This window comes from Cnephaeus nilssonii (genome assembly GCF_951640355.1).
Source record: "Cnephaeus nilssonii genome assembly, chromosome: 4".
Classification (NCBI taxonomy): Eukaryota; Metazoa; Chordata; class Mammalia; order Chiroptera; family Vespertilionidae; genus Cnephaeus; species Cnephaeus nilssonii.
This window is the reverse complement of record NC_137075.1, coordinates 5,173,311-5,196,177: the sequence shown is the minus strand read 5'-3', so window position 1 is coordinate 5,196,177 and position 22,867 is coordinate 5,173,311. Positions and strand designations below refer to the sequence as shown.

The 22,867-nt window shown below is 41.0% G+C and overlaps 1 protein-coding gene across 1 annotated transcript in view; it reads left to right on the top strand.

Moving 5' to 3' along the window:
* Positions 1 to 22,867, top strand: part of HMG20A (high mobility group 20A) — a 107,430-nt gene that overhangs the window by 36,346 nt on the left and 48,217 nt on the right. Inside the window, exons 3-4 of the mRNA XM_079768649.1 lie at positions 20,995 to 21,142; positions 22,653 to 22,865. Coding sequence (XP_079624775.1) covers positions 20,995 to 21,142; positions 22,653 to 22,865 — 361 coding nt within the window. The remainder of the gene's footprint in view (positions 1 to 20,994; positions 21,143 to 22,652; positions 22,866 to 22,867) is intronic.

The following is a 22,867-nucleotide window of genomic DNA, read 5'->3' as shown; positions in this document are numbered from 1 at the left end:
ACTTTTCGAGCCTCTTTGTTTGCAGATATTACAAAGGGCTCTGTGTGAGTTATTGTTACAGACAGTTGTAACCTTGAATACATAATGAGTTTGTACTTTGCATAAGAACATGGTAATTGTTATCAGTATTAGTCTATTTTAGTCTATTAAATTGGATGGCTAGCTTGCAAGGTCAGACAGTTAAGTTTATCTTTTTCTATTATTTGAACTAAAAACAAAGTCATTTAAGAGACTGTCTTAAAGTGACAGAGTTTACAATGACAGAGTTTACAGGACTAGGGACTATCTAACAATAGCAGAGAATTTCAAACAGCAGTTTTTATACAAGATGGAGGTCACTATGCTTCATTCCCCACTGGTTTTATGTAAATGAGTCAAATAATTGACTCTTGAGGGTGGTTAACATTGTTAACCTACTCAGCTTTGAGGTTTCCTTTACTAAGTCCTATAAAGAGAATTAATAATATGGCGCATATGAAAGTTTTATCTTTAGAGAATCCTTCTGCCTGTGCTGTCTTAAGCCACGTTGGGATCCCGTCGACCTTGACTGCTGTGGGGGTGGTCAGGATGATGGTATGTGGTCCCCTCTAGGTAGGAGTCAATCCTTCAGTGGTAAAATTCTTTAGTCACCAGAGCAGAAGGGATGGACCGGATCAGAAGTTGGCACAGGCAGAGCGTCTTGGACGTGCTTCTGGATTGCTTTCCGGGTAGACTGTAAAGCCTGTAAGAACTTGAGTAAAGATTGGTTATGGATTTCACCTTTTCTAGATTGGGTTTTCGTGTAAGCTGGTGAGGTGGGTAGGTCAGGGTTTGGAAGAGTCACTAGAATCTGTAGAGGCCCCACTGGTTTTAGGGCAGCCTCCTGAGCTGCTTCCTCTGCAGCCTAGTGCCCTCTTGCTTCTGGGGAGTCCCCTTGTCTTGCATACGTAGAGGTGGAAAGACTTAGATACATCTGCTAGTGCTAGTTGGCCCATCGTCCTTGCTCTTCTCATGTCTGTCTAACTGCCTACTATATATTACCTCAAGGATCCTGGCTCTGAATTCTTTCAGGGAAAGGGGATGACAGGCTTCTTCTGTAATTACTTCCTGCTGAGGCGGGTCAGATGTTTTTCTCAGACCTAAGAGATCCTTGCTGTCTGTCAGAGGGATGATGAGGCCTGGGCACAGAAGGAGGTGGGCTTGTATTCTGGCAGAGACAAACTGTAACAAATGGTCCAGTGGAAGGGAAAGAAAACATTTCAGTTTTAATAACTATTGAAATAGAATTTTTCTCCTCAAAATGACCTCTATGTTTATCAAAAGAACCAAATCAAAACCAGTTTATCTATTGTATTCAATTTGGCCTGATTGTTTGCATAAACAAACAAGAATGGTAACTGACTACCTTTGCCGGAATTTCATGATTCAATCTTACTGTGCCCTGTAGGGCCGGGAAGCCAAGCCATCCAGATGCCGTCAGGCCTGCCTGCAGTATCTGCTGAGTTAGGTGAATTCCTCACCTCAGTGGCTCTAGCCGGGGCCATGACCTAGGCTTTAAGGCCCATCTCAGTAGCCCTTCTACTCATCCTGGCCCAGAGTGTGTGTGGGTTCCGGAGGGACGCAAAGGAGCCCTTATTGCTCCCCTTCTACTCTGACCAACCGCCAGTGAAGTTAGGGCATGGGCCTGACACTTAAGCACCAGCTATTTTCAGGGTTTTCAGGTAGGATACCAGGCTTTCTCCATGGCACTCTTATTGGCTTCAAGTCTTCAGAGCTCACACAGGGATTTTTAAAACATGATACTCCAGTCACAGTTTTCGGTCAATAAAACCACTATTGGAAACTGGTCTTATTGAATTTATGCAAAGAACTGTATTGCCATGATTTATTAAGCATTGCCAAATTTCGGAGGAATTATATAAGGAGAAAAATACAATAACCTGCTTTAAGATCTTCTAATTTTCCTTGTCAGTCTTTTTTATGGGTTATTCAGAGCAATATTTTTCTAAATGTATTATAACAAAACTGTAACTGTCTTTAAATGGCAAGAAGGAATTTAAAATGTGTTTACACCCAAATAGACAGTCACAGCTGTCCCTGTTGTAGCGTTCCCCCCACTTGGCTTGTCCTTAAACTACATATGGTCTCTGGGAGGGGTGACACGCCCTCTCAGAACGGACTAAGGGAGTAGCTCTTCCACATGAGCTTTATCCCCTCACAGGGTCTCACATGTCACAGGACCTCACAGGGTCTGTAACTCCTGTGACAGAGGGCTGGTACTCACCACTTCCCTCTGTCCCATAGAGACCTCCCCCAGTTTCCTAAAGTTGAGGTTTGTGCCACCCCTGACATGGGCATGGTCACACAGGCCTGCAAGGCAGTATACAGGCTGCCAGCTGTCTCTCAATAGAGACCAAAATCTGATGGGTATTTTTCCTTGCCCATTTGGGCACCTGCCCTTTTGGCAACTGCATTCAAATCTGCAAGAGAATTAAAGGTTCATATAATATATTAACATAATGAAGTATAACATTGGCACTGCGGCCGCTTCAGGCTGTCAAATTTTCTGCTACCAAACATGACACATGGTAGGGCTATACAAACATCTCAGGGAGGTGACTAAAGTCCATTTTTACCTTCCTACACATAGCAAAACTGTCCTTGTCTCTCTGGAGTCATGTCCATGAAGACGCAGGCATCATCTAAGTCTACTACACAATTTTCCGCAGGCCCCTGTCAGGGCTGTGCGTGGCAGCTGGTTCTTCTTTCTAGCCACAAACACAGTCTGTCCAATTTCCCTAAAATGTATTCTGGCATCAGAGAAAGTTGTTTTGTTATACAAAGGCAACTTAACCCCTATTCAGCTGGGCTTGGACCTCTGCCTAGTAAACCGCAGTCTATAAGTTCAATATGCAGCCTCCTAACATGATTCCTAACCTAACGGGGTCTCGGCTAGTCCCTCAGTCAGACTCTTTCTCTCTAGGACAGTGGTTCTCAACCTTTCTAATGCCGCGACCCTTTAATGCAGTTCCTCATGTTGTGGTGACCCCCCAACCATAAAATTATTTTTGTTGCTACTTCATAACTGTAATTTTGCTACTGTTAATGAATCGTAATGTAAATATCTGTGTTTTCCGATGGTCTTAGGCGACCCTGCTAGCGGTTCTCAACCTGTAGATTGCGACCCCTTTCACAGGTTGAGAACCGCTGTGTAGAGCCTAAGACCATCAGAAAACACAGGTATTTACATTACGATTCATTAACAGTAGCAAAATTACAGTTATGAAGTAGCAACAAAAATAATTTTATGGTTGGGGGTCACCACAACACGAAGAACTGTATTAAAGGGTGGCAGCATTAGAAAGGTTGAGAACCACTGCTCTAGAAGCTTCTGAAAGTCCTGAAGGCTCTCCGGTCCATGGAAAGTGCTTTTCCTTTGTTCTCTCCTGTTAACACTGTTTATCAGTTACAGGGCCTTGCCATCCCTGTCTCTCATCACTGCTTGATTCCTAGTGGCGAGCCAAACACAGCGGGGCTGCAGGGAGAGACGGTTTGCACATAGCAAAGCGCTCCTGCAGTGGTGGCTTGGGCTTCAGGCCCTTGCTTCCCACCTGTCCTCTTACCTGGCAGAGACTGCGGCCTTGATCTAGCACAACTCAGATAAGTGAGAAACCAAGGGCGCCAGCAGAGCGGCCTGCAGCCCGGAAAATCAACAAAAAACCTAAGTGGGCTGATTCCCTCTCTGACAGAGAGTGGAAAAAACTCTGGGAAAAAGGAGATCCCCAGCAGGTGCTTGGGGGTTTTTGCAGTCCGCCAGAGCACCCAGCCTTAAATAAATCAAATGTTTTAACCAGATGCATCAACAGAAGTGCAGAATAAATCCAAGTAGCTTCTGCTTTTACACAGGCTCCCACACTTATATTTATAGACCAGTTAATGAACAGTTAATTATGCCAAGACAGACAAACATCCGTACTCACACTCTCTCAGTAGACTAGCCCAAATGGAAGCTGAGCAGATAACTGAAACAATTCCCAACTCCCCAAATGGACGTGCGGGCACTCCTGGCACCCACACCCCACAACTCTCAACCAACATCTTGGTGAGAACCTACTGGAGGAGTTAAGACTGCGTCCAGTCCCTCTTCTCGGTAACAAAGTGGCTAGTCCCAAACAGCAAACAGCAAAGTGAACTCAAAATTCCCTAATCGAATTCTAATTCACCCACCTCTGGAGGCTTTCTTTCTGATGATTCCAAAAGAATGCAAAGGCACGTCAGGTGTCCCTTGTCTGGCTGTCACAACCACAGAGAAGCGTCTCTGGGGCCCTGGAACTTCATCAGGTGGCACCTCCCCTAGAGATCCTCAGGGCCTGGCAGCCAGGCAGGGAAGACCGTTCATCACAGGCGTCCGAGACTAAGTGCAGGTAGGCATCTGTCTCTTTATCTCGCTGGGGCCTCCAAATGTTGTATCATAAATCAGCAAATGAGATACAAGACGCCTTAATGAGCCAATTAATTAGGAGTCGTTGATTGTGCGCGGCCCAGAAGGAGATATCTCTTTCAAATCTCTGAGCACCACATACAGGAAGTCTCCCGTATTTATACTTTTCAAGCCTCTTCGTTTGCAGATATTACAAAGGGCTCTGTGTGAGTTATTGTTACAGACAGTTGTAACCTTGAATACATAATGAGTTTGTACTTGACATAAGAATATGGTAATTATTATCGGTATTCGTCTATTTTAGTCTATTACATTGGATGGCTAGCTTGCAAGGTCAGACAGTTAAGTTTATCTTTTTCTATTATGTGAACTAAAAACAAAGTCATTTAAGAGACTGTCTTAAAGTGACAGAGTTCACAATGACAGAGTGTACAGGACTAGGGACTATCTAACAATAGCAGAGAATTTCAAACAGCAGTTTTTATACAAGATGGAGGTTACCATGCCTAGCATGCAATAAACATTAATATTTCAAGAAAAGAAATTTTAAATATAATGTTACAGGCAATAAACAATATTTCAAAGAAATTATTTTAAATGTAATAATAATACATGCAATAAACATTAATATTTCAAGAACATGGTTTTAAATATAATGTTACATGCAATAAACATTAATGTTTTAAATATAATAATGTTACAGGCAATAAACATTAATATTTCAAAAATTATTTTAAATATGCTATTACTTGCAATAAACATTAATATTTCAAGAAAAAAAGATTTTAAATATAATATTACCAAAATTGTACAAACACAGTATAATACCACAAAAGTTATAGGAAATATTAAAAATCTGCACATAACAATATTACTGCTACTATATTCTAAAATATTTTCCCCCTCTGGCTCTATTTTTGTTCATCAGTTTATGTTGTTTATTATATTCCACAAATAAGTGAGATCATGTGTTATTTATCTTTCCTTGACTGGCTTAGTTCGCTTAGCATAATGCTATCCAGGTCCATCCATGTTGTTGCAAATAGTAAGAGTTCCTTTTTTTTTTTTTACAGCAACGTAGTATTCCATTGTATAGATATACCACAGTTTTTTAATCCACTCATCTGCTGATGGACACTTAGGCTGTTCCCAAATCTTAGCTATTATAAATTGTGCTGCTATGAACATAGGGGTGCATATATCCTTTCTGATTGATATTTCTGATTTCTTGGGATATAGTCCTAGAAGTGGGATTACTGGGTCAAATGGGAGTTACATTTTTAATTTTTTGAGAAAACGCTATACTGTTTTCCGCAGTGTTTGCACCAGTCTGTATTCCCACCAGTGGTACAAGAGGGTTCCTTTTTCTCTGCACCCTTGCTAGCACTTATCATTTGATGATTTGTTGAAATAGCCATTCTGACAAGTGTGAGATGGCATCTCATTATTATTTTGATTTGCATCCCTCAGATATGTTTTCATATGTCTCTTGGCCTTCTGTATGTCCTCTTTTGAAAAGTGTCTATTTAGGTCCTTTGCCCATTTTTTGATTGGATTGTTTATCCTTTTGTTGAGTTGTATGAGTTCCCTGTAAATTTTGGAGATCACTAGTAACTCCTTATTGGAGATAACATCGGCAAATATGTTCTCCCCTATAGTGGGCTTTCTTGTAGTTTTGTTGATGGTTTCTTTTGCTGTGCAGAAGCTTTTTATTTTGATGTAGTCCCATTTGTTTATTTTCTCCTTAGTTTCCATTTCCCTATGATATATCAGTAAACATATTGCTATGAGATATGTCTGATATTTTGCTGTCTATGGATTCTTTTAAGATTTTTATGGTTTCTCATCTTATGTTTAAGTCTTCATCCATTTTGAGTATATTTTTGTGTATGGTATAAGTTGGTGGTCTAGTTTCATGTTTTTTGCATGTGTCTGTCCAATTTCCCCAGCACCATTTATTGAGGAGACTTTCTTGATTCCATTGTATGCTCTTGACCCCTTTGTCAAATATAAATTGAGCATAATGGCTTGAGTCAATTCTGGGTTCTCTGTTCTGTTCCATTTGTCTGTATGTCTGTTCCTATACCAGTGCCAGGCATTTTAAAAATAGTGGCTTTGTAATATAAATTGATATCTGGTATTGTCATACCTCCAACTTTGTTCTTCATTCTCAGGATTGCTGCGGCTATTCAGGATCTTTTTTTATTCCATACTGGAGGCCCAGAGCACGAAATTTTAGCACTGGGAGGGGGTCCCTCAGCGTGGCCTGCGCCCTCTCGCAGTCCCGGACCCCTCAGGGGATGTCCCACAGGGAGCGGGCCTACACTGACAGTCGGACATCCCTCTTGTAGTCCTGGAGCCCTTGCTCCTTACCACTCAAATCTCTGCTCCTTAGCACTTCCGCAAGGCAGGAGAGGCTCCCTCCACCGCCGCTGCACTCACCAGCCATAAGCCCGGCTTCTGGCTGAGCTGCGCTCCCCCTTTGGGAGCACACTGACTACCAGGGGGCAGCTTCTGCGTTGAGCGTCTGCCCCTGGTGGTCAGTGCGCATCCTAGAGACCCATCGGTGTGGTCATTCCGTCATAAGGGTCACTTAGGCTTTTTTTTGTATTTGTTATAGTATTACAAATAGTAGTACATATGTCTCCTTTTTTCCCCCATTGACCTTCCCCCAGCCTCTCCTTCCCCCAGTGTCTTGCGTCCATTGGTTATGCTTATATGCATGCATACAAGTCCTTTGGTTGATATCTTAATTCCCGCCCCCCACCCCCAGCCTTCCCATTGTAATTTGACAGGCTGTTCAATGCTTCTCTGCCTCTGTATCTATCTTTTTGTTCATCAGGTTATAATGTTCTTTATTATTCATAAATGAATGAGATCATGTGGTATTTTTCTTTCACTGACTGGCTTATTTCACTTAGCATATGCTCTCCAGTTCCATCAATGCTGCTGCAATGGTAAGAATTTCTTCTTTTTTATAGCAGCGTAGTATTCCATTGTGTAAATGTACCACAGTTTTTTAATCCACTCATCTTCTGATGGGCACTTAGGCTGTTTCCAAATCTTAGCTATGGTGAATTGTGCTGCTATGAACATAGGGGTGCATATATTCTTTCTGAGTGGTGTTTCTGTTTTCTTGGGATATATTCCTAGAAGTGGGATTACTGGGTCAAATGGCAGTTCCATTTTTAATTTTTTGAGGAAACTCCATACTGTTTTCCACAAGTGGCTGTACCAGTCTGCATTCCCACCAGCAGTGCACGAGGGTTCCTTTTTCTCTGCATTCTCTCCAGTACTTGTCATTTGTTGATTTGTTAATGATAGCCATTCTGACAGGTGTGAGGTGATACCTCATTGTTATTTTGATTTGCATCTCTGGCCTGATTAGTGACTTTGAGTATGTTTTCATATGTCTCTTGGATTTCCAAATGTCCTCTTTCAAAAAGTATCTATTTAGATCCTTTGCCCATTTTTTGGTTTGATTGTTTATCTTCCTTTTTTTAAGTTGTATGAGTTCCCTATAAATGTTGGGGATTAAAACACTATTGGAGATAACATTGGCAAATATGTTCTCCCATGCAGTGGGCTTTCTTGTTGTTTGGTTGATAGTTTCTTTTGCTGTGCAGAAGCTTTTTATTTTGCTGTAGTCCCATTTGTTTATTTTCTCCTTAGTCTCCCTTGCCTATGACATATGTCTGCAATTTTGCTGCCTATGGAGTCTTGTAGGATTTTTATGGTTTCCCGTCTTATATTCAAGTTCTTTAGCCATTTTGAGTTTGCTTTTGTATATGGTATAAGTTGGTGATCTAGTTTCATTTTTTTTTTTATGTATCTGACCAAATTTCCCAGCACCATTTATTAAAGAGACTATTTTGACTACATTGTATGCTCTTGCCTTCTTTGTCAAATATTAATTGAGTATAATGGCTTGGATCAATTTCTGGGTTCTCTATTGTGTTCCATTGGTCTATATGTCTATTCTTGTGCCAGTACCAAGCAGTTTTGAGAACCATGGCTTGGTAATATAGCTTGATGTCTGGTATTGTGATCCCTCCAACTTTGTTCTTCTTTCTCAGGATAGCTGTGGCTATTTGGGTTCTTATTTTATTCCAGATGAATTTTTGGAGGGTTTGTTCTAGGTCTTTGAAATATGTATTTTAATAGGTATTGCATTGAATCTATAGATTGCTTTAGGTCATATGGACATTTTAATGATGTTGATTCTACCAATCCATGAACATGGTATGTTCTTTTGTTTGTTTATATCTTCCTCTCTCTCTTTTTTCAGTGTCCTGTAGTTTTCTGAGTACAGGTTTTTTACCTCCTTAGTTAAGTTTATTCCTAGGTATCTTAATTTTTTTGGTGCAATGGTAAATGGAATTGTTTTTTTAGTTTCTCTTTCTGTGAGTTCATTATTGGTGTATGAAAAAGGCCATATATTTCTGGGTGTTAATTTTGTATCCTCCTATATTGCTGCATTCATTTATTAGGTCTAGTCTTTTTTTTGATGGAATCTTTGGAGTTTTCTATGTATAGTATCATGTCATCTGCGAATAAGGACAGTTTTACCTCTTCTATTCCAATTTGGATGCCTTTTTTGTCTTCTTCTTTTTGGATCGCTATGCCTATTCTAGTACTATGTCGAACAGGAGTGGTTAAACTCGGCATCCTTATCTTGTTCCTGTTCTTAGTGGAAGTGGGTTTAGTTTTTTTCCATTGAGTATGATGTTGGCTGTAGGTTTGTCATAGAGGGCTTTTATTATGTTGAGCTTTGATCCCTCTATTTCCACTTTGCTGAGAGTTTTTATCAAGAAAGGGTGTTGGATTTTGTCAAATGCTTTTTCTGCATCAATTGATATGATTATGTGATTTTTGTCTCTCAGTTTGTTTATGTGATGTATCACATTTATTGCTTTGCAGATATTGTACCGTCCTTGCATCCCTGGAATAAATCCCATTTGGTTATGGTGTATGATCTTTCTAATGTATTGCTCATTCCGATGTGCTAGAATTTTGTTGAGGATTTTAGCACCTATGTTCATCAAGGATATTGGCCTGTAGTTCTCTTTTTTTGTGGTGTGTTTATCTGTTTTTGGGATTAGGATAATGCTGGCTTCATAGAAAGAGCTTGGAATTGTGCCTTCCTCTTGAATTTTTTGAATAGTCTGAGGAGGATAGGTTTTAGTTCCTCTTTGAATGCTTGGTAGAACTCCTCTGTAAAGCCATCTGGACCAGGTCTATTGTTTGCTGGAAGATTTTTTATTTCTGTTTCAATTTCTTCAGTAGTTATCAGCCTATTGTTTGTTTGTTTTTTATTATTCTTGGTTGAGTTTTGGAAGCTTGTGTTTTTCTAAGAATATGTCCATTTCATCTTGGTTGTCCATTTTGTTGGAATAGAGTTGTTTATACTATCCTATATAATAAAGAGGTAATATGCAAATTGACCACCACTCCAACACAAGATGGCTGCCCCCATGTGGTCAAAGATGGCTGCCCCTATGTGGACACAAGATTGCTGGCAGGGGAGGGCAGTTGTGGGTGATAAGGCCAACAGGGGAGGGCATTTGGAGGGGACCAGGCCTGCAGGGGAGGGCAGTTGGGAGGGACCAGGCCTGCAGGGGATGGCAGTTGGGGGGGACCAGGTCTGCAGGGGAAGGCAGTTGGGGGGGACCCTGTCCTGCAGGGGAGGGCAGTTGGGGGCAATCAGGCTGGCAAGGGAGGGCAGTTAGTGGTGACCAGGCCAGCAGGGGAGAGCAGTTGTGGGCGACCAGGCCTGTAGCGGAGGACAATTAGGGGCGACCAGGAAGGCAGGGGAGGGCAGTTAGTTGCAATCGGGCCGGCAGGGGAGTATTTAGGCGTCGATCAGGCTGTTAGGGGAGTGGTTAGGTGGTGATCAGACTGGCAGGCAGAGACAGTTAGGGGCAATAAATCAGGCAGGCAGGCGAACGGTTGGGAGCCAGATGTCCTGGATTATGAGAGGGATCCTAGATTAGAGAGGGTGCAGGCTGGGCTGAGGGACACACCCCCCATGCACAAATTTCGTGCACCAGGCCTCTAGTTTTTTCATAATCCTTTGTATTTCTGTGGGGTCTGTTGTTATTTCACCTCTTTCATTTCTGATTTTGTTTATTTGGGTCCTCTCTCTTTGCTTCTTGGTGAGCCTGGCTAGAAGTTCATCAATCTTGTTTATCCTTTCAAAGAACCAGCTCTTGGTTTTGTTGATCTTTGGTATTGGTTTTTTTTGGTCTCTATGTCGTTTATCTCCGCTCTGATCATTATTATTTCCTTCCTTCTTCTTACACTGGGCTTTTCTTATTGCTCTCTTTCTAACTCTTTAAGTTGTAGGTTTAGATAACTTATTACCATTATTTCTTGTTTTTTGAGGGAGGCCTGTAGAGCTATGAACTTCACTCTCAAGACTGCTTTCACTGAGTCCCATAGATTTTGGATAGTTGTGTTTTCATTGTCATTTGTTGCCATGATGCTTTTTATTTCTTCTTTGATCTCTCTGGTAACCCAATCATTGTTTAATAGCATGCTAGTTATCCTCCATGTGTTTGATTTTTTTTAATTGTTTATATTGTAGTTGATTTCTAGTTTTATGCTATTGTGATATGAGAAGATGCTTGATATGATTTCTATCTACTTGAATTTGAAGAGACTTTGCCTGAGTCCCAACATATGGTCTATCTTTGAAAATGACCCATGTGCACTTGAGAAGAATGTATATTCTGTGGCTTTGGGGTGAAATGTTCTGAAGATGTCAATTCCATCTGATCTAGTGTGTCATTTAGGATTGATATTTCTTTGCTACTTTTTTGTTTAGAGGATTTGTTCAGTGGTTTTAGTGGGGTATTAAAGTCCCCTACTATGACTGTATTGCTGTCCATCTCTCCCTTGATAGCCTCCAGAAGTTTTTTTATGTAGTTGGGTGCTCCTGCATTGGGTGCGTATATGTTTATCAGAGTTATATCTTCTTGTTGAATTGCTCCCTTAAGTATTATGCAGTGGCCTTCCTTATCTCTTGTTATGTCCTTCACTTTGAGATCTAATTTGTCAGATATAAGTATTGCTACCCCAACTTTTTTTTTTCATTTCCATTCACCTAAAATACCTTTTTCCATCCCTTCACCATCGGTCTGTGTGAGTCCTGTTTTCTGAGGTGCATTTCCTGTAGACAGCATATATGGGTCACGTTTTCTTATCCACTCAGCTACCCTATGACTTTTGGTTGGGGCATTTAATCCATTTACATTAAAAGTTATTATTGATAGGTACTTGTTTGTCACCATGTTTATTTTTTATGCCTGTGTTCCTTCTTCGCTTCCTATTTCTTCTTTTTATAACAGACCCTTTAGCATTTCTTGCATTGCTGGTTTGGTGGTGATAAACTCCCTTAGTCCTTTTTTGTCTGTTAAACTCCTGATTTCCCCCTCAATTTTGATTGATAACCTTACTGGGTACAGTATTCTTGGATTCAGACCCTTGCTTTGCATGACTTTGTATATTTCATTCCATTCCCTTCTGGCCTGATGTGTTTCTGTTGAGAAATCAGTCCCTAGTCTGATGGGGGAATCCTTTGTAGGTAACTTTCTGTCTCTCTCTGGCCGCATTTAAGATTCTCACTTTGTCACTGGTGTTTGCCAGTCTATGCATATTAAGAGGTAATATGCTAATTGCCGTTACGGTGTCCCCGTAACGACCAATTTGCAAATGCACATGCTACGTGGGCGGGCGGCTGGAGCCATGTTCCCAGGGGTCTGAAGAGAGCGCGTGATAGGAGCCTGGACTGCATAGAAGGAAGAGGAATCTCTTCCATTCCCCCTGCACAGACACCCTACCCCAGCCCCTTCCCCCCAGGGGGAACAGGGAGGCTGACCTGACCGGGAGAAGACTCAGCCTCGGGGGTAGCTTCAGCTCGTACCTCTGACTCCATATATCTTCCCCCACCATCCCCGCCAAGGGCGCCCACAACAATAACACAGTGGCGACCACCCCTCAGTGCCCCCAAGGAACCTGGGGCCTGCAGCCTGCTGCTGCCAGGCCCCCTCCGCTGGGGCCGGGCACACCTCTCCTCCCTACAATTCCAGACCTGGGTGGAGGCAGGCCTGAGAGCCCCCCAGGGTCAGACCCTTCCCCCCTGACAGCAGCAGCTCTCTCTCTCTCCTACATTGACTTAAAGGCACAAAATACAACACAGCAAGACACAACGCACAAGGCACTGAACACAAATGTATTCACAATATTAATAACCCCAAATAAAGGTGACCACCAGAGAAAAGAGAATTAAGGGATTAAAAAAAGAGTGCACAAATGATATTGAGAAAAGGAAAAACAGTAATAGAGAAAAGAAAGAGAATAAAAAAGAAGGGGAGGAAAACTTTTTATATGGGGAGAAAACTCCAATAGAACAACAACTAATCAAAAAAAAATGCAAACAACTAACACCCAGATATGAATGCAAACTACAAACAACAACTAATAACAAGCGAGGATAGGAAAAACAGAAGCAAAAAAAGAGAGAGAGAGAGAAACAATCACACAAACAAACAAAACAATCTAATCAATAATCAAACTAACAACAACAATAGGACAGAGAGAAAGAAGGGCAAAATCAAACAGAAAACACCAAGAGAAAAAAAACAAAAAAAGCGAAGAGTGAAAAAAAATTGAATAGAGAAGAGAGAAGTGTGTATGGACTTGGAGCAGGGGATCAGAAATTAGATATATATGTAGGATGAATTTTTAACAGGGGGTAAAAAGTATGAACAGGGAAAATCTAAAGCAGGAATAGGTTAAGAGAAACAGGACAACAAAAGGGGAAAAGTGAAGAGGAGAGTGTTGGCATAAAGGTAATGTTGAGATAGAGTAAAATGATGCTAAAGGAAAAATGAAAATCAAATGTAGAATACTAATCCCAAAATAAAAAGAAAATAAAATGAAACTTTTAAAAAAGGTAAAATAGTAGTAGTAATAATAATACTGATTAAAAATAAAAATATAATAAATAAAAGAGTAAAATCAAGGGAGAAAAAGAGAAAAAAAATTTAGTTTCTTAAGTAAAAAATAAAAAGGCAGTAGTGAAGGTCATTCACTTCCTCTACTGTTCTGTTTGTCACACCTGTTTCCTGTCAGGAAGTCAGGACAGTAATGAAGTTCCCTGCATTCCACAGCTCCTCTGTGTCATGTGCCACAATTTTGTTTTTAAGCAGGCAGTATTTCTTTGTTTCTCAGCCTGCCTGTGCTTGTATTTACACAAGAGTCAATTTGTGACTCAACCCCTGGGTGGCAGTGTTTCTGTATTGACATCCGGGGCTATAAGTCCTCTCTACCCAGTATTTAGAATTTGTTTTCCCTGCTGCACTTAATACTGGTTTGGGGGTATGGACTGCCCCAGAGCTGATTTTCTGATCATTTCCCCCCACTCTGATCCCCAGGTTCCACAAAAACAACTTTCCCCTGCAGTCTCTGAGAGTGTCCCCAATTGGGTGATCCTATGTACTGGGCTTAGTAATCAAAAGCAAGGATTTAAAGAGAAAAAAGAGCCTGTATAAGTGCGGGATTTCTCGACTTTTTCTCCCCGGCACTGCGCGTGACTGCTCACGTCTCTGCACGTCTTTTCCCCTGGCACAGCACAGCCGGTTTACTGTAAAGCTTCAGGCTGCCTTTTTGTGCCCAGCCCGGCTATGGGTTGATTTCTAGAGTTCCCTTCTGTCAGCGGCCCTGTGGACCCCCTTCCACATTCGTGGATTATGCTGGCCCCAAAGGCAGCGGATTTTGTGGGGCGCAGACTTCCTTTTAACCTCTAGATCCTGGTGCACACGTTTCTCCCTTCAGCCTGGATCGCAGACCTCGCCTTTCTCTGGGTGAAATCTGACATTTCTGTGAGAAGGTGCAGGGCTCGTCCGAGTCTGTGTATTGTGCTGCTTGAGACCGGTGTTTGTGGGCTCACAGCTGGTCCCTGGGCGTTGTGGTTGTGGGGTCCCGGGAGCTATCCCATTCTTCCCGATTGAAGGTAAGGCTGGGCTTCCGACCACAGCCACTCTCCCCTTCAGGACGGCGCAGTCTCTGCGGCAGAGCCGGCCGCTCCGGGAGAGATTTCAGCAGCAGTGGAGGCTGCCCGGTCAGGGGAGCCTGGTCCGGCAGTCCCCAACAGTCCCTTGGAGTATAGCTGTCCCTCACTCACAAATAGACACTCCACGCACGTCCACACACTCTCCTTTCACTCTCACTCACACACTATCCTGGAGCCTGCCTTCCCCTCGGCAGCCATCTTCCTATTTCCTCCCTTTGGTTTTTATTATATACCGTATTTTCCGGCGTGTAAGATGACTGGGCGTATAAGATTTTCCTGGGTTAAAAAGTCATTTTATATGCCAGAAAATACGGTATATTGGACTATATTGATGGGATTAGATATAATGGATTAGATACATTGGACTACCGTATTTTCCGGCGTATAAGACGACTTTTTAACCCAGGAAAATCTTATACGCCCAGTTGTCTTATACGCCGGAAAATACGGTAGATAAATTGTTGGAGAGTTTGTTCTATGTATGTGAAATATGTCATTGGTATTTGAATGGGGCTTAAATTGAATCTAAAGATTGCTTTTGGTAGTATGGACATTTTCATGATATTGATTCTGCCAATCCATGAACACAGTATATTCTTCCACTGGTGTATATATTCCTCTATCTCTTTTTTCAACGTCCTATAGTTTTCTGAATACACGTCTTTTACCTCCTTAGTTAAGTTTATTCCTCTGTATCTTAATTTTTTTTTTTTTGCAATCGTAAATGGGATTGTTTTTTTAGTTTGTCTGTGAGTTCATTATTGATGTATAAAAATGCCACATATTTCTGTGTGTTAATTTTGTATCCTTCTGTATTGCTGAATTCATTTATTAAGTCTAGTAGTTTTTTTATGGAGTCTTTAGGATTTTCTATGTACAATACCATGTCATCTGGAAATAATGACAGTTTTACTTCTTTTTTTCCAATTTGGATACCTTTTATTTCTTCTTGTCTGATCGTTATGGCGAGCGCTTCCGATACGATGTCGAACAGGAGTGGTGAAAGTAGGCATCCTTGTCTTGTTCCTGTTCTTAGGGGAAATGGTTTTAGTTTTTCCCCATTTAGTATGATGTTTGCTAGAGATTTGTCATATAAGGCTGTCATTATGTTGAGATATGATCCCTCTGTTCCCACTTTAATGAGAGTTTTTATCAAGAAAGGGTGTTAGATTTTGTCAAATGCTTTTTCTGCATCAATTGACATGATTATATGATTTTTGTCTCTCTATCAGTTTATGTGATGTATCACATTTACTGATTTGCTTTTGATTTGCAGCTATTGTACCAGGCTTGCATCCCCAGAATAAATCCCACTTGGTCATGGTATATGATCTTTTTGATGTAATCTTGGATGTGGTTTGCTAATACTTTGTTGAGGATTTTAGCATCTATGTTCATCAGGAATATTGGTCTGTAATTCTCTTTCTAGTGTCTTTATCTGGTTTGGGAATTAGGGTAATGCTGGCTTTATAGAAAGAGCTTGGGAGTGTTCCTTCCTCTTGAGTTTTTTGGAATAGTCTGAGAAGGATCAATGTTATTTCTTTGAATGTTTGGTAAAACTCCCTTGTGAAGCCATCTGGTCCAGGGTTTTTGTTTGTTGGAAGTTCTTTTTATTACTGCTTCAATTCATCAGTAGTTATTGTACTATTCAGGTTTTCTGATTCTTCCTGATAGAATTTTGGAAGATTGTATTTTTCTGGGAATATGTCCATTTCTTCTTAGTTGTCCTGTTTGTTGGAATAGAGTTGTTCATAGAATTTTTTTACAAACCTTTGTATGTCTGTTGGGTCAGTAGTTACTTCTCCCCTTTCATTTCTGATTTTGTTTATTTGGGTCCTCTCTCTCTGTTTCTTGGTGAGCCTGGCTAGAGGTTCATCAATCTTGTTTATACTTTCAAAGAACCAGCTCTTGGTTCTATTGATTTTTTTTTAATTGTTTTTTTGTTTGTTTTGGTTTTGTTTTTTTTGGTCTCTATGTCATTTATTTCTGCTCTGATTTTTAAAAATATATATTTTATTGATTTTTTACAGAGTGGAAGGGAGAGAGATAGAGAGTTAGAAACATCGATGAGAGCGAAACATCGATCAGCTGCCTCCTGCACACCCCCTACTGGGGATGTGCCCGCAACCAAGGTACATGCCCTTGACCAGAATCAAACCTGGGATCTTTCAGTCCACAGGCCGACTCTCTATCCACTGAGCCAAACCGGTTTCAGCTCTGCTCTGATTTTTATTATTTACTTTCTTCTACTTACTTGAACAGGCATGGTGAAAGTGAGCATCCATGTCTTGTTTCAGGTTTTTCCTGTTGCTCTCTTTCTAGTTCTTTAAGTTGTAGGATTAGATAACTTATTACCAGTTTTTCTTATTTTTTGAGGTAGGCCTGTAGTACTATGAACTTCCCTCTCACGATGGCTTTCACTGTGTCCTATAGATTTTTGATTGTTGTATTTTCATTTTCATTTTTTTTTTCAGAATGTTTTTTATTTCTTCTTTGATCTCTTTGGTAACCCATTCATTGTTTAGTGGCATGCTATTCAGCTTCCAAGTGTTTGATTGTTTTTGTTTTTTGGTAGTAGATTTCTAATTTTATGCCATTGTGATCTGATAATATGCTTGATATGATTTCAGTCTTCTTGAATTTTTAGAGACTTGACCAGTGTCTTAATATATAGTCTGTCTTTTAAAATGTCCCATGTGCACTTGAGAAGAATGTATATTCTGTAGCTTTGGGTTGAAATGTTCTGAAGATGTCAATTAGTTCCATCTGATTTAGTGAGTCTTTTAGGATTGCTGTTTCTTTGCTGAATTTTTGTCTAGAGGATTTATCTAGTGATGTCAAAAGGGTATTAAAGTCCCCTACTATGATTGTGTTGCTGTCGATCTCTCCCTTGATATCTTCCAGAACTTTTTTTGTGTATTTAGGTGCTCCTGTATTGGGTGTATATATGTTTACCAGAGTTATAGCCTCTGTTGAATCGATCCCTTTACTATTATGAAGTAGCCTTCCTTATCTCTTGTTATGGCCTTCACTTTGAGGTCTATTTTGTCAAATATAGGTATTGCTACCCCAGCTTTTTTTTTTTTTTCTCATTTCCATTTTCCTGAAAAAAAATTTCCCATCCCTTTACTTTCAGTCTGTGTGAATCCTTTGTTCTGAGGTGGGTCACTTGTAGACAGCATATATGGGTCATGTTTTCTTATCCATTCAGCTACCCTATGTATTTTTTAAAAATATATATATATTGATTTCAGAGAGGAAGTGAGAAAGAGAGAGTGATAGTAACATCAATGATGAGAATCATTGATCGGCTGCCTCCTGCATGCCCCCCCCCACTGGGGATCAAGCCCAAAACCCAGGTATGTGCCCTTGGCCGGAATCAAACCTGGGACCCTTCAGTCTGCATGCTGACGCTCTATCCACTGAGCCAAGCCAGCTAGGGCTACCCTGTATCTTTTTATTGGAGCATTTTATCCATTTATGTTTAAGGTTATTATTGATAGGTACATGTTTGTCACCATTTTTATTCTTTACTAGTGGCCCAGTGCACAAAATTCGTGCATGGGAGGAGGGTGTCCCTCAGCTCGGCCTGCACCCTCTCCAATCTGGGACCCTTTCGAGGGATGTCTGACTGCCGGTTTAGGCCCGATCGGGCCTAAACCGGCAGTCAGACATCCTTCTCGCAACCTGGGACTGCTGGCTCCTACCTAACTGCTCACCTGCCGGCCGGCTCGCCCCCAACTGTCCCTCCAACCGACCTTCTCGCCCCCAACTACCCCCAACTGCCGCCTGCTTGTCCCCAACTGCCCCTCACTGCTGGCCTGCTGGCCCCTCCTGCTGGCCTTCTCACCCCCAACTGCCCTCCTCCCCCCGCCAGCCTGATCACCCCCAACTGCCCTCCCCTCCTGGCTTGATCGCCCCTAACTGCCTCTGCCTCGGTCCCACCATCATGGCTTTGTCCGGAAGGATGTCTGGAAGGTCTCCCAGTCTAATTAGCATATTACCCTTTTATTAGTATAGATGTCTCTGTTCCTTCTTCCCTTTCTATTTCTTCTTTTTAGAGCAGTCCCTTTAGCATTTCTTGCATTGCTGCCTTGGCCTCTGTGACAATATTCTGTTCTAAGTCTCTTAATGTGCTCTCTAGTCTTTCCCAGCTCCTCTAACACTTGCTCCTAAAATAATATTGTTCCATCAGAGACATTTCTTCTCATTCTCTTTCTGGAAAATGTGTAGTACTTTCTATTATTTCTGTGGGTTGATGCCTCTCAAGTCCATCTCCTGCCTTTTCTTCATTTCTTTTCTCTCAGGGCATGTTTCCAGTTGTCTGTGGGACAGCTCCACTTAATTATGCCTTAAGACAGTGGTTCTCAACCTTCCTAATGCCACGACCCTTTAATTCAGTTCCTCGTGTTGTGGTGACCCCCAACTATAAAATTATTTTCGTTGCTACTTCATAACTGTAATTTTGCTACTGTTAATGAATCGTAATGTAAATATCTGTGTTTTCCGTTGGTCTTAAGCTCTACAGCAGCGGTTCTCAACCTGTGAAAGAGGTCACGACCCACACAGGTTGAGAACCGCTAGCAGGGTCGCCTAAGACCATCGGAAAACACAGATATTTACATTACGATTCATTAACAGAAGCAAAATTACAGTTATGAAGTAGCAACGAAAATAATTTTATGGTTGGGGGTCACCACAACACGAGGAACTGTATTAACCCTTTGCACTCGCTTGCTTTTTTTCTCAATTCCTTTATTCTAATGCTAACTGTGTCGAGTCACACTCGACATCCGAGTGCAAAAGGTTAAAGGGTCGCGGCATTAGGAAGGTTGAGAACCACTGTCTTAAGAGTTTCAAACTTTCAATTTTCTCTTCAGTCTTCTTTCTTATACACACACACTGCAGTTGTTACCTTGGATCATAGTATGTAATCACACAATCTAGAAACCTCAGAATTAACTTTGGCTCTTCTGTTTCCTTTCCTATATTCAGTCATTACGTTCTCTCCATTTTACCTCTTAAGTATCTCCTAGCTTTCTTTCCCCTATTCTCTATCCTGCCTATCCTTACCTCTCACTTAGTCTATTGCAGTAGCCTCCTGATAAGGTTCCCTTTCTCCTGTTATATCATGTTCTTTCTGCTTATAATGACACTCTAGGCTCGGTGCATGAAATTCTGCATGGGTGGGGTCCCTAGGCGTGGCCGGCAATCATGGCCAATCTGTGGGGCGACCGGCAGGGTTATTGAGGGGCCCCTGCTGGCACCTGCCTTGGCCAGACTGGCACCACCCACTCACCGGCCCTGGCCCCTGCTGCCACCACTGGTCATCTCCCTCTGCAGGGCAACTGGTGGGTCAATTTGCGGGGGCCCCCGCTGGCACCCACTTTGGTTGGGCTGGGGGCAGCTCCTGTGTTGAGCGTCTGCCCCCTGGTGGTCAGTACACGTCATAGGGACCGGTCATTCTGCCATTCGGTCAATTTGCATATTAGGCTTTTATTTTATAGGATTGTTTACCTGATGAATGCCTATTCATCTTAAAAAATATCCTCTCCACACATATAAAATTTATTATACCCTCTTATTGTGCCTTTACAGCACATTTTACAAACCTGTACTTCAGTACTTATGTTTCCAGTACATTATGATTACATGCCTATAACCCTATAAAATATACACAGCCTTTCAGAATAATGACTGAATATTACTCTCTTTTATATCTTCTTTCACCTCTCCCACTCCTCCCCCCAGAAAACCTCAATTTTGTGTAATGTGGTATTAATCTTTTCTTTCATTCCTTTATCCACATGAGATAGGGTAAGTCAGTCTTAAGACCCAGCCATCATTTGTATCTTCTTTTAAGATCTGTTTTGCTGACTCATCTGGAACAAATAGTGGGAACAGAAAAGAATTATATCTGCTTGATTCATTATCATTTATACCTGAACTTACTGAACTTGATAATATTATTTTTAAATGGTCTGTTTGTCAATAAATACTTTAATCTAAGAAGAAATAGCCTATGGAATATACCATAAAATATATTTTATGCCCTTCGAGAACTCTCTCTCTTGTGCTAGGGGCAAACTTCTTCTACAGTTCCCATTCCTATTATCCTTTTCCGTTAATAGTATTTTCCCTTTACATTGGAGATACATGAAAGATAGCATATAAAAGTCAGGCTCTGTTGCATGCTCAGAACTAAATTATGAGGCATGTATGTTGAGGGGAGAGGTAATATTTTGGGGAAAGATTATAGCTGTTTTTAGTAGACATCTTCATGGAACTGACATGGTTCCATCAAGCACTGAAATCATTTTTTAAATACTCTATAACTGCTATAAATACTATTTACATTTATACAGAATGAGGTGGGGGAATTAATTCAAGGACTGACCTATGCTTTTGCTGGCAGGGATATTTGTCTTGAACCTTGATAAATAGGAGTGTTCGATGCTGTTGATACTGAACTGTTATACTTCTGTCTGTTATTTTTCAGGCTAAGCCACCCAGATATTCCATATAGTACTGGAGTCACATCATCTACCAACAATCCAGAATTTGTGGAGGGTCTCTCCCAAGATCAGTTGCTTCAGAATGAGCCTTCAAACACAGCAGAAGGCAGTGAACAGAGGCATGAAGATGAGGTAAGCTGGTATGTCCTGTTACTGGTCTCTGAAGCTTCTAAAGGAGCAGGCAGTAGGTGTCCATCATCTGGCTTTCTTACATTCTGCAGAATTTTCTGTTTTATATTTCTTGTTTTACATAGAATCATATTAATGGTTTTAATGACATAAAAACAGTTAGACTCTTTTTTCCCCTAAGAAATTTATACCTACATCATACTAGATTTTCAACAAATGCTTGTTAAATGAGTGGATGTGTTATTTAATTAAACAAGTAATGAATGAGAAGCCCACATGCCCATGTCCAAGACCACACACTGCTCCCCAAGCCCTGCAGCATGGAGTCATATGTGTCTAAAGGATTCATACCACTTACCAATCATTCTGCCTTTCTTAGGGAATATCTTTTATTCACACAGAGGTGGCACTTGGGCCTACATAGTCATGCCCTTATTGAACTCTCAATGTTACTTGCAAATGATTGATTACATTGTCTGTTTTAAGGCACTCTTTTTAGCCATAAAAGAGCACCACCTTTAATCTTTATTGTTTTTCTCATTTTAAAAGAGCTGACTTTTTTATGTTGGCATACTTAAAGGTTTTGATGAATGCTTAAAGCTTCTCAAACATCTTAAACTACTTAGTATCTTTAATGTTACTATGATTTAAAAAAAACTGATAACAAATATACCATTTGCCTGGTAATGAGTTATTGTATAATTTTATAAGTATTTGGAGGAACATAATAATATAATTAATATTTAGGTGTTTTTGTCCTATTTTGTTTATATGCTATCTACTATGGAAAATAAGCTGATCTTTGAGTGGTATCAATGACAAACACCCTTCATGAATTATGTTTTTATTGATCTTTTTTTAGAGAAAGAGGAAGGGAGAGGGAGAGAGAAACATTAATCGGTTGCCTCTCACACACACGCCGACTGGGGATCGAACCCAAAACCTGGGTATGAAACCTGACCGGGAATCAAAACAGTGACCTTTTGGTGTACAGGATGACACTCAACTGACTGATCCACACTGACCAGGGCTTCATGAATAATATTTTATCCTTGTGCTAAAGCTTGTCTCTCTGTTTGCCCATTGTATGTTACATCTTGTTCTGATCTACTGTGACAATGTCTGCTTCTCTGGCACAGTGCTCTTTATATGCTGCATTTATCATTTAGACTGTTCCCCTGTTGGGATTCAGGACTTGTTAAGTGCACATAAAAGCCAAACCTTGAGTGATCATGACACCCCTTATTCTCATCTCTTAAGATTAGCACTACAATGTGCCCTTTAGTGCAACAGTTTGTAGTGTGGTACATAAATGGGTCTACAAGTGACCCACCTGGAGTCCCCTCTTGAAAACTACATTGAAGTTATTTGTACCTGTGACAGATACAAAGAGCTTTGAATATTTAGGGTCTTAATGGCCAGAAAATGCAACTCTTTTGTTGTTGTGTTATTTGGAGACATTTTTGTTGTTTTTGTAATTTGGTTTTGGATTTTATTTTATCTTGTGTTGTAGCAAAGAAGTAAACGAGGAGGGTGGTCCAAAGGAAGAAAGAGGAAGAAACCTCTTCGAGATAGCAATGCACCCAAATCCCCCCTTACAGGATATGTTCGGTTCATGAATGAACGGCGAGAACAGCTTCGAGCAAAGAGACCAGAAGTCCCATTTCCAGAAATCACAAGAATGTTAGGCAATGAATGGAGTAAACTGCCTCCTGAGGAAAAACAGGT